Source organism: Pantherophis guttatus, chromosome 8 (assembly GCF_059756535.1).
Source record: "Pantherophis guttatus breed Tessera chromosome 8, ASM5975653v1, whole genome shotgun sequence".
NCBI classification, from domain to species: domain Eukaryota; kingdom Metazoa; phylum Chordata; class Lepidosauria; order Squamata; family Colubridae; genus Pantherophis; species Pantherophis guttatus.
In genome coordinates, this window is record NC_142070.1 from 80,944,009 (window position 1) to 80,956,436 (window position 12,428).

The following is a 12,428-nucleotide window of genomic DNA, read 5'->3' on the forward strand; positions in this document are numbered from 1 at the left end:
ACAATTTTGGCCGCTACCGTATTCTGAGTTGAGGGGTCAGGGTTGATTCGGTGGTTTGCTTGCTCCTTTCCAGTCCTACCTTGCATGGTTAGCACAAATTCATTCGTAAAACCTACGCCTTGACCCTCTAAGCTAGACTCAGCTCAGAAACGAGCCACGTTCTTTATAACTCAGTCTTTTCGAGTTAAGTGTATTTTACGGCCAGTGTTGGCAACTTCAGCTTTTAATTCTCAAAACTGACGCGAACACATTGTCTTTCCTGTTTTTCTTTCTTTCTTTCTTTCTTTCTTTCTTTCTTTCTTTCTTTCTTTCTTTCTTTCTTTCTTTCTTTCTTTCTTTCTTTCTTTTTGATGCAGAACAGCACGGTTCAGTTGCCAGTTGAAGAGCTGGACCGAATTCAGGAATATCTGCAGAACACCGGATTAGCCCACAGGTGAGGATCCTAATGGATTTTTTTTTTTTTTACAGAATATGGAAAGTAGCCAAATATTTGCCAAGCTTTTTCCCCTCTCCCCGAAAATGAATCCCTGCGGATTTTACTCTGCTAGTCGTCACTGACTTTAGGGGGTGCAATTGGAGTTTGTAGTTTTTATCCTTTTGAAGACATTTCGCTTCTCATCCCAGAAGCTTCTTCAGCTCTGACAGGATAATGGGGAAGGGAAGGATTTACACTTCTTGCAAACAACTGGTCATTTGCATCCTTTTAGGGGGTTGTTGAGGCCACTGGGAGGTTTATCTGTGTCCTCTGGGTCTCTTGAGTGGTGCAAATGGTTCCTGTAGTCTGCAATTTTTTCCTCTGGGAATCCATTCCTACTCCCATGCCATTCCAAGGGTCTTCATCCCAAATTGTATAGCTAAAAGTCTGTAGAGATTCTCTATGGTCGTCCCAAAGGTGAATTTTTTCAGGAGGCAACTGAATTTTCTTGTTTTTTCTTTGAAGACGTTTCGCTTCTCATCCAAGAAACTTCTTGGATACTATTCTATCAGAGCCGAAGAAGCTTCTTGGATGAGAAGCGAAACGTCTTCAAAAGGAAAAAACAAGAAAGTCCAGTTGCCTCTTGAAAAAAAGCACCTTTGGGATTGTCGGGAGACATTTCCGTGGTCATGTGGCCAGCATGACATCACGGAGCGCTGTTACCTTCCTTCCCACCGAAATGGTACCTATTTATCTACTCGCACTTTCCGGCTTTCGAACTTCTAGGTTGGCAGGGGCAAGGACGGGAGCTCACCCCGTCACATGGTGGCACTTGGGTCTTGAACCCAGGGTGCCAGCTTTCAAGCCGACAAGCCTAGCATCTTAACCACTGAGCACCGTGTCACCCAATCCTAGTTTAGTTTAATTTAGTTTATTTGATTTGTAAATCCTTCCAGAATTCCAGAAGTTCTTAACTCAAGTCTTAATGATTCTAGGCAAGCCAGTGTTTAGCTCCTATAATTGTTCTCTCTTCATTACCTGACCCTCCTGCTGTTCCTTGCTTAGTGGCCCATGGTCTTGGGTTTATGACCGAAGCTGGGATTTCTGTCATAACCCAAGGACTATCCATTCAGCATTCATCATGCTTTTAACTGAAACGCTGTCTCGTTCCTTGTTCACCATGTGCTTTTACCAAATCAGTGCGTTAAAAATATTTGAAGAACGCCTTCAAATTTACAAACGAAGGAAGTTGTTCCACATTGCAATCTCTCGTTTACATCTGGACTAGTATGACTTCCTTTAACTATATAGCTGCAGTGGAGGACATTTAAATTTAGTAAGTCAGTTTGAACTTCTTCGTGAGACTGATTTCTCCTAAATCCAATTTAGTAAGCTATCAAGGATTGACCATGAAAATAATCCATTCATGGAATTGTTTAAAATTGCACCGTATCAATTGTCACAGGTTGGTTAAAGGCTATAAAGCAGAGGTGGGGAATTCTGGGAGTTGAAGTCCACAAGTCATAAAGGGGCCATATGGTTCCCCACCCCTGCTGTAAAGGAAAATAAATAAATACCGTATTTTTGGAGTATAAGACGCACCTTTTACCCCCCAGAAAGAGGATGAAAATATGGGTGCATCTTATACTCGAAATGTAGCCCCGCCCAGCCTCCCTAACTGAGATTTCAGAGGCTGAAAGAAGCCTCTGAAAGAAGCTTCAGGAAAAAAGCCTCTGAAAGGCTTTTATCTAAAATAATACGGCAAGCAACAAAAGAAGAATCAGTACAGGTTCTAACCAAACTATTCTAAACAATCTGGAGAATGACACCATAACCAACAGATCGGAAGAGGTTAATCTACATACTAATACCAAAGAAAGGAGATTGAACAGAGTACAGATTACAGATAATCCTTCAGAATAAAAGCCTCTGAAAGAAGCTTCAGTAAAAGAGCCTCCAAACAGAGCTTCAGAAAAAAAGCCTCTGAAAGAAACTTCAGAAAAAAGCCTCCAAACACAGCTCTGTTTTGGAGGCTTTCAGAGGCAGAAAAAAAGGTTTTCCCTGAAACAGAGTTTCAGAAGTTTCAGAGGCAGAAAAAAAAAAGCAAGGCACAGAGCTCACAACCAATGAACCTGTTGCTAAAATTTACCTCTCGGAACAGCTGATTGGGGATATTCCGGGAGGCCGATCCACCCACCAATCAGCTTTTTTTCTTATTTTCCTCCCCAAAAACTAAGGTGCGTCTTATACTCCAATAAATACGGTAAATAGGGACATGCAGCCATCATAATTTTGATCATGTGACCATGGAGACGCTGCAACGCTCTTATGTATGAAAAATGGTCGTAGGTCACTTTTGCTGTGGTAACTTTGAAGGGTCACTAAATGAACTGTTGTAAGTCGAGGACCACCTGCATCGCCAGAAGAGTGAGTTCTGTTTTTCTCAAAATATCTAATCTGGTAGATTTCTTGTTTTTTTTTGTTTTTGTTTTTTTTGTTTTTTTAAGACATCAAAGACTCTACTCACTCTTGGACCGGTTTCGTCTAACTGTGGCTCCGGAAACCATAAGCCCCTCACCTTTGGTTACGGCACATCCCCTGGATGGAGGGAACCATCCCGATCTAGAAACGTTAATTCCAGACAAAGTAAGGTTGAGCTGTTTTCCTATTAATCTAATATAATGACCAGGGATTATTACCTTATGATATGAGGCAAATAAATACCTGTTACTAATCTCTTTTGTTTCCCTGCCAGGATTGGTTTTGTTCACTCGTGAGGTCCCAGTGCTACACAAAATCAGCTTTCGCTCTTCCAGAAGGTGCCGAACTGATGAATCGGCTTCCTGAACAGGAATTGATTCCTTTTATGATGCACCAGGTAATGCGCATGTTGTCCCACGAAGGGAAAATAGCCTTCTTTCTATAACAAAGGCAGGTGGGAATAGCAATAGCACTTATATACCGCTTCACAGCGTTAACAATCCTTAACACTCTCCCCCCACCAATGCACCCAGCCTCCCAAAGTTGCTGAGAAAGGAATGGTCCAAGGAATCGTCCCCGTCGTTAGGAGAAAATCCCGCTGATGATGTTACCCAGTCTGGTAACGTGACGTTCAGAAACTGAATCGAAACAAGCTGGGAGAGCAAACCCCTGCCCCAAATCTAAAACCCGAGCTTACGAGTATTTTCTACTATTTCAGAATCAGACCAGGGAGCTTCCTATCCGCTTCTTTAATGTCCGTAAACTAGAAGAAATTCGAGAGGGTGTAGTCGGACGTTTTCTCAATCGTTAGCCATGTCTGTCCAAAACGAAGGAGGGGGGGAACCATCTCCTCCTTATCAATCCTCAAATTGCTCTGAAAGAAAAACAATAGCCATAGCAATACCTCTTAGACTTATATACCGCTTCACAGAGCTTTCCAGCCCTCTCTAAGCGGTTTACAGAGTCAGCCTCTTGCCCCCAACAATCTGGGTCCTCATTTTACCCACTTCAGAAGGATGGAAGGCTGAGTCAGGACTGAACTCCTGGCTGTGGACAGAATTTGCATTATTGCTGCTTGGCTCTTTTCAGGATTTCAACATCAGCCTCCTCGCCCCGTGTTTGAGCCTGGGCGGGCAGGAACTCTCCCGAGGGCTGAGGAGCCATTTTGAAGCCGCCCGCCTGGTCACGCTGCACCAGGTGACGGAAGTGGTGAACAAACTCCCCGCCAACCATCAAGTCTTCCAACCGACTCAGCCGGTGGGATCGTCCCCATACTGGAACAAACTCAGCAATATTTATGGTGAGATGGGGCAGAGGATTGGGCTGGCTTTTCTTGGCACATTCTCTTTGGCACTGGCATATCCGGCATGCAAGATCTCCCCATTGGAGCGGGCAACTCCTCACAGCCAGAAGCGCTTTGGCGCCTTTTGTGGGCTCTGTTGTTAGGGGGTCTGCCTCCGTTGGGCTTTTTGCAAACACGGCATCTCTCATCAGTTGTGTCTTGGTTTATCTGTGACCCAATCACGAGGTCTTGGTTGCGTTTCTTGTATTTGAGAGGAACGATTGTTGCGACAACTTCTTTGTAGCGTCTATATTTCCCAAAAAGGAGAAATGGAGAATGCTGTGGCTTGTCGGCCGCCGGCCCCTCCAGCAACCAAATCAGAGGAGGAGGAGGAAGCGTGGGAGTCTGGGTCGTCTGTCAGCCCTCAGATAGAGAGTCAACAGCCCTCAGGTCTGGAGGTGGCTGATGAGGAAGAGGAGGAACAGCTGGGTCCAGTGCCCTGACATGCAAATGCACAGAAGGCAGAGGAGAGGAGAGCAGTGGAAATCTATGGGCTGGTCCTCGGGACGGAAGAGCCACCGCTGCTAACGAACCCCCACCCTATCTCTGGGGATCAAAGGCAGGGGGCGGAGATGAATAGATGTAGCAGACAACTATTTAACTCCCTGTCAGACAAACTTGTTAGCCTGTGAGAGAAAACGTTTTGCCGGGGCTGCTGGCATTCCTAATAAAGGAATCTTTTGAGTCCACGTCAGAAGGTTTGTCGTGTTTGGGGAGCTGGATCAGAACAGAGAAAAAATCTTAACAGAGGCAGAAAGCAGCCCCAGCCTTCCTGCCGTAGCCTCCAGAAGAAGCCTCAAGTCTTTAGAGATAGAGATTTTGTACCTATGAAGAAAGTCAAGCCATCTTATTCATAAACAAAACATCTTCAGCCACACAGAAGGCTGGAGCTGATCGGAATTAAGAATTTACATTCCCCCGCCCAAATTCTAAGGACGGGACATGACTTTTAGGACATAATAGGATTAACCCACCGCCATTAGAATAGTAAAAGTCACAAGGCTCACTACATTGCACAACCCCCCTGGAGCATCTCAATCACTAAACACTAGAACCCTATAAAAATCCATCCACTCACCCAGCCAATTAGGAAGCCACCCCAGAAACATTTTCTGCTGTCACTGAAGTTTCTGGAATCCAAATAAACAGATACCTTCTATCCTGCAGCCAGCCTCCATTTTATTTTCAGTGTCTTTCTCCCAGCTTGGAACCAGAGTGGGTTTTTCTTCCGACAATTGTCGGCTCTTGCTGATGGGAGAATAATAATGCGTGTGTTTTTTCTTGTGGAAAGTGGGTTGAGGGGTAGCTGGAGAAATAGGTCCCTAACGGCTCCCGGAGTGGGACAGAATGATTTTGCCCGTTTTCAAGAAAGGATCTTTTCCGTGACTGAACTGTTTTCTTGGGTCCTCAGAAATTTGAAAGAGGAGACCAAATCACAACGCGGTTTGTGTTATGACATTGTGTGTGTGTGTGTGTGTATTTTCTCCCCCACACAGGAGACCCAGAAATGTTTCAGTTCGCAATGGTTTTAGCTCAGGCTTTAAGTCAGTATCTGGTGTCGCTTTCCAAACTGCCAACTTCCCTTCGCATTCCTCCGGAGAAGGAAAACGACATTGTGAAGTTCGTTGTGATGCTGCTAGAGGTAAGGGCGATCACGATATTTTGGGGGTGGGGGGGGGAATGTACCACATTTTTTGGACTATAAGACACACTTTTTTGTCTCCCAAAAGGGGGTGAAAATATCTGCATCTTAAAGACTGAATATTGCCGAAGCCCCACCCATCCGCCGGCCATTTTTTGGCCTCCACACGCTCCATTTTTGGGCCTTTTCCAGGCCTTTTTTCGGCCCATTTTTAGCGCTTTTTTCAGCCCTTTTTTGAGGCTTTTTTTCAGCTCGTTTTTAAGGCTTTTTCCAGGCCGTTTTTGAGGCTTTGAAATTACAAAGCTTACTGGGAATATCAGCCCCTTAAAGCTTTTCCTGATCAGAGGATGATGGTGCCTTTAAATAATTTATTTCAGTAATTATTGAAATAAACTTTAAATAATCTAAATAATTAAATTAATAAGAAGAAGAAGGGGAAGAGGAAGAGGAAGAGGAGGAGGAAGAAGAAGAAGAAGAAGAAGAAGAAGAAGAAGAAGAAGAAGAAGAAGAAGAAGAAGAAGAAGAAGAAGAAGAAGAAGAAGAAGAAGAAGAAGAAGAAGAAGAAGAATCAAGAAAGTGCAACTTCCTGCAATAACAGTAGTGGAACTGCAAAAAAACTGCGCTACTCAGAACATCGTACCTCTTAAGAAGGTACTTGGTTGATACCTAAGATGCTGGCAGCAACCCGTATCAACCATTAGCACCAGTCAATGGTATTCGTGACATATTTTTCAATGTCCAGTTGACTGAGTTTCATGTTTAATGAATAAAAGAAATAATAATAATAATAATAATAATAATAATAATAGTGATGATGATGATGATACATAATTGGTGCCTTGGTAAGACCACACTTGGAATATTGCATCCAGTTTTGGTCATAATATAATAAAGATGTTGAGGCTCTGGAAAAAGTACAATAAATCAATAAAGATTATCAGAAAACTGAAGGCTAAAACACAAACGGTTGCAGGAACTGGGTATGTCTACTTTAATGAAAAGAAGGACCAGGGGGGACATGATAGCCGAGTCTTCCAATATTTGAGGGGTTACCCCGAAGAAGAGGGGGGTCAACCTGTTCTCCAAAGCACCTGAGGGCAGGACAAGAAGCAACGGATGGAAACTCATCAAGGAGAGAAGCAACCTGGAACTAAAGAGGAATTTTTTTGACAGTGAGAACAATTAGCCAGTGGAACTACTTGCCTCCAGAAGTTGTGGGTGCCCTAACACTGGTGTCTTTGAAGACGAGACTGGACAGCCACTTGTCTGAAAGGGTATAGGATTGGCTACAGGACCTCCAAGGTCCCTTCCAACTCTGTTTATTCTTGTCCTAACAGATCCTGTCTTGGCACTTAGCACGCAAGCAGGTTCCCCTAAGTATGGATCTCCAGGCTGTGCTGGATTGCTGTTGCCTGGCGTTGCAACAGACGGAGCTGTGGAATCTCTGGGCATCAGCAGAGGACAGCAGCCAGGCGTCCTCCCTCATCCATTGCACCCGATTCATCCTGGAAGCAGGTGAGCCCCCCCCCCCATCTCCTCTCTCCCCCCCCCCCCCGGCCCGGTTTCACTCCCTTCCCTCAGCTTTTCCTTCAGTGCTCTTCACACGTTTTCACTTCAGGGCATCCAGTAAGTCAATTCCCAACTGTCTCGTTTACCTGAATTTGGAACCGTTCCTTTCATTTTATCACCTTCAGCAGCAGAGAATGAGAGGCTACTGTCAAGTGTTATTTTATTTTATTTTTTTGTTATTTTATTTTATTTTATTTTATTTTATTTTATTATTTTATTTGTATCGTATTATATTATATTATATTATATTATATTATATTATATTATATCATATATCATATATGATATAATGATATGATATTCTAATATATTATATTTTATATTATATAATAGTATAATATTGTATTTATATTATATTATATTAAAATTCTAATGTTCTATTATATTTTATAATGTATTTTATATATGATATTATATTATATTAAAATGATATGATATTCTAATCTAATATGCTAATATATTTTATTTTATATTATATATTAATGATGTGATATTCTAATATTCTATTTTATATTATATAATAGTAGTATTGTATTGTATTTATATTATATATTAAAATGATATGATATTCTAATGTTCTATTATATTTTATATTTTATAATATATTTTATATATTATATTATATTAAAATGATATGATATTCTAATATTCTATTTTATATTATAATATTCTATTCTTTTCCAATATTTATTCTATTCTATTCTTTTCCAATATTTATTTGATTTGATTCGATTCTTTTCCAATATCTAATCTAATCTAATCTAATCTATTCTATTCTATTCTATTCTATTCTATTCTATTCTATTCTATTCATTCCATTCCAATATTATTCTATTCTTTTCCAATATTGTTCTGTTCTGTTCTATTCTATTCTATTCTATTCTATTCTATTCTATTCTATTCTATTCTATTCTATTTTTTCCAATATTTATTCTATTCTATTCTTTTCCAATATTTATATGGCTTGATTCGATTCAATTCCTTTCTAATATCTGTTCTGTTCTGTTCTATTCTATTCTATTCTATTCTATTCTATTCTATTCTATTCTATTCTATTCTATTCATTTTTTATGCCTTCAAGTCAGTCTTGATTTGGGGACCACTCAGACAAGTTCTTGCAGGCTTGGGGGGAAAATACTTCCACGAGTGGTTTGTCCCAGATAGTTCCTTCCTAAGGCTTGAGGAACAGAGATTTCCCCAAATTCACCAGCTGCTTTTGTGCCTAGAGCAGGTCTAGAAGCGTGTCTTCCTGGCCTCCAGTCCAGTGTCTTTAACCACTGCCCCAGACTGCTCTCCCTGTCAAAGAAAATGAATGTAAATGGGGTGAAGGAAGTTCTAGGGGGAAAAAAAAAATCCGCTCACTCACTCCAGGCACAAGACCAAAAAAAAAAAAAAAACCCCAAAACTTTAGGAGTCGGAGCGAGTCTGTATTCTGAAGTTTCTTCAGAAACTTTTGCTGAAGTTCAGGTGTGCCATCGGAGATCTTTTTTGGAAAAAACGTGTTGCTTCCGTCTGATTTAGTGGCAATCGAACCGGGAAATCGTCTCCTGAGTCCAGAGAAAAGAAAGAAGATTCAGAAGGCTGGCAGTGAGAACGAAAGAGGTTCACAAACACCAAGTAAGGATAAAAAGTTTGTTTGTTTGTTTGTTTATCTATCTATCTATCTATCTATCTATCTATCTATCTATCTATCTATCTATTTATTTATCTATCTATTTATTTATTTATCTATTTATCTATTTATTTATTTATCTATTTATTTATTTATCGATCGATTGATCGATTGATTGATTGATTGATTGGTTCGATTTATATGCCACCCTTCTCCGGAGAGTCTGGGTGGCTTACAATGCATTAAGCAATAGCCTTCCTACTTTTGTATATACCTGCTTAGTAGGGCTTTCGGCCCCCCCTAAGCGGTGTTCTTTTTTTTTTTATACAAAGTCAGCTTATTGCCCCCACAATCCGGGTCCTCATTTTACCTACCTCGAAAGGATAGAAGGCTGAGTCAACCTTGAGCCTGGTGAGATTTGAACTGGCAGTAATTGCAGGCAGCTGGTGCTACTTAACAGCGCTTTAGTCTGCTGCGCCACCAAGGCTCTTTCAGTTATAGGTCACGATTCTACCTAAGCTTAGAGTTGTATTGGATCTAATGGTGGCTGCAAATGTGTTGCAACTTAAGAGTTAGATGTGAATTTCACTTTAGGTTTACGTGGAGGGAATTGCTCTGAAGACTTCAGCGTAAGATTTACTAGGAGGAGGTGATTTTTAGCCAGATGGTAGCTGGAGTTGAGGCTGTAAGAGAAAGGTTGAGAAATGATGTTTCCCCCATCATGTCTTCTCCAGCTTCAGTTTCCCTTTGGTGGATATCCTTGGGAAATCGGAAAACGTACACGCCTCAAAGATATATTAATGCATTTAATATATGATATTAAATGGCTGTCTTAAAATTTTAATGGGTTATTTTAAGGGTAATGGGTTTTAATATTTTGGGAAGCCAATTCGATTTAATTCTGCTTTTAAATTATTTTAAATTTTGTATTGTATGTATTTTAATTTTGGCTGTGCACCGCCCTGAGTCCTTCGGGAAAAGGGCGGTATACAAATTTAAATAATAAATAAAACAAATAAAATAATATCAAACTGGATGGATGGATGATGGGCAGACGGACAGGATAGGATAGATGATAGACATGATAGATGGGTAGATGGATGAATGAATGAACGGATGCATGGATAAGATATGATACAGGATAGACAGGATGAATGAATGCATGGATAAGATAGGATACAGGATAGACTGGATGCATGCATGCATGCATAAAGATAAGATATATGATAGACATGGATAGATGCATGAATGGATGCATGGATGCATGGATAAGATAGGATGCATGATAGACATGATGGATAGATTCATGAATGGATGGATGCATGCATGCATAAAGATAAGATACATGATAGACTGGATGCATGGATGGATGCATGGATGGATGCATGGACAAGATAAGCGACTGGGTGGATAGATGGATGGATGGATGGATGGATACTCCCAGTTCTTAACTTCCACTTAATTTATTATAATAAATGTTTGCTTTATTGTCCACTTAAGATTCTGAGTCCATTACGGCAACTTGTGAAGTGGTAGCCGAGTTGGTAGAATGCCTGCAGTCTGTCTTGGCTCTGGGGCACAAGAAGAACAGCCCCATCCCCGCATTTCTGACCCCCGTTCTGAGGAACATCATCATCAGCCTGTCTCGGCTGCCATTAGTCAACAGCTACGCCCGGGTTCCCCTCCTGGTATGTACTGAACTGGGAAGCGGAAGAAGTTTTCCTGCTTAGTTCTTTCTTGTTTTCGAAGGAATGAAGCCACAGCATTTATATTTTGAGATACCTATATTTATTATTGCAAGCACGTGCTTCTTTTTAATGATCTGTCTTTATTCAGGAACAAAGTGCCCCCAAAAGCACAGCTTCCAAATCGCTAGTATTAGTACACAGGTAGTCCTCGACATATGACAATGGAGCCCCAAATTTATATGGCTAAGTGAGACATTCATTAAGTGAGTTTTGCTCCAATTTACCACTTTTCTTGCAGGTGGTACACAATTGTGGTATTTTTTTCAGTGATGCTGTAACTTTGAATGGGCACTAAAGTGAATTGTTGTAATTCAAGGACGACTTACTGTATTTTTCGGAGTATAAGAGGCACCTTAGTTTTTGGGGAGGAAAATAAGAAAAAAGCTGATTGGCGGGTGGATCGGCCTCCCGGAATAACCCCAATCAGCTGTTCCCAGAGGTGAATTTTAGCAGCAGGTTCCTTGGTTGTGAGCTCTGTGCCTTGCTTTTTTTTTTTTTTTTTTGCATTTTTTTTCCTGCCTCTGAAAGCCTCCAAAACAGAGCTTCAGAAAAAAAGCCTCTGAAGCTCTGTTTGGGGGCTTCTTTTCTGAAGCTCTGTTTGGAGGCTTTTTTCTGAAGCTCTGTTTGGAGGCTTCTTTTCTGAAGCTCTGTTTGGAGGCTTTTTTCTGAAGCTCTGTTTGGAGGCTTCCTTTCTGAAGCTCTGTTTGGAGGCTTTTTTTCTGAAGCTCTGTTTGGAGGCTTTTTTTTGAAGCTCTGTTTGGAGGCTTCTTTTCTGAAGCTCTATTTGGAGGCTTTTTTTCTGAAGTTCTGTTTGGAGGCTTCCTTTCTGAAGCTCTGTTTGGAGGCTTTTTTCTGAAGCTCTGTTTGGAGGCTTCCTTTCTGAAGCTCTGTTTGGAGGCTTTTTTCTGAAGCTCTGTTTGGAGGCTTCCTTTCTGAAGCTCTGTTTGGAGGCTTTTTTTCTGAAGCTCTGTTTGGAGGCTTTTTTTTGAAGCTCTGTTTGGAGGCTTCTTTTCTGAAGCTCTATTTGGAGGCTTTTTTTCTGAAGTTCTGTTTGGAGGCTTTTTTCTGAAGCTCTGTTTGGAGGCTTCCTTTCTGAAGCTCTGTTTGGAGGCTTTTTTTCTGAAGCTCTGTTTGGAGGCTTTTTTTTGAAGCTCTGTTTGGAGGCTTTTTTTCTGAAGCTCTGTTTGGAGGCTTTTTTTGAAGCTCTGTTTGGAGGCTTCTTTTCTGAAGCTCTATTTGGAGGCTTTTTTTCTGAAGCTCTGTTTGGGGGCTTCTTTTCTGAAGCTCTGTTTGGAGGCTTTTTTCTGAAGCTCTGTTTGGAGGCTTCCTTTCTGAAGCTCTGTTTGGAGGCTTTTTTCTGAAGCTCTGTTTGGAGGCTTCCTTTCTGAAGCTCTGTTTGGAGGCTTTTTTTCTGAAGCTCTGTTTGGAGGCTTTTTTTGAAGCTCTGTTTGGAGGCTTCTTTTCTGAAGCTCTATTTGGAGGCTTTTTTTCTGAAGTTCTGTTTGGAGGCTTTTTTCTGAAGCTCTGTTTGGAGGCTTCCTTTCTGAAGCTCTGTTTGGAGGCTTTTTTTCTGAAGCTCTGTTTGGAGGCTTTTTTTTGAAGCTCTGTTTGGAGGCTTC

General features: G+C 41.2%; 1 protein-coding gene across 4 annotated transcripts in view; it reads left to right on the forward strand.

Annotated features, from left to right (window-relative positions):
• The window catches only part of HTT (huntingtin), a 107,811-nt gene that overhangs the window by 72,824 nt on the left and 22,559 nt on the right, over positions 1-12,428 (forward strand). For all 4 annotated transcript variants that reach the window (XM_087875537.1, XM_087875538.1, XM_087875539.1 and 1 more), the window contains 8 exons: positions 357-433; positions 2,923-3,061; positions 3,171-3,293; positions 3,986-4,196; positions 5,735-5,880; positions 7,218-7,395; positions 8,971-9,066; positions 10,562-10,749. In XM_087875537.1, coding sequence (XP_087731663.1) covers positions 357-433; positions 2,923-3,061; positions 3,171-3,293; positions 3,986-4,196; positions 5,735-5,880; positions 7,218-7,395; positions 8,971-9,066; positions 10,562-10,749 — 1,158 coding nt within the window. The remainder of the gene's footprint in view (positions 1-356; positions 434-2,922; positions 3,062-3,170; positions 3,294-3,985; positions 4,197-5,734; positions 5,881-7,217; positions 7,396-8,970; positions 9,067-10,561; positions 10,750-12,428) is intronic.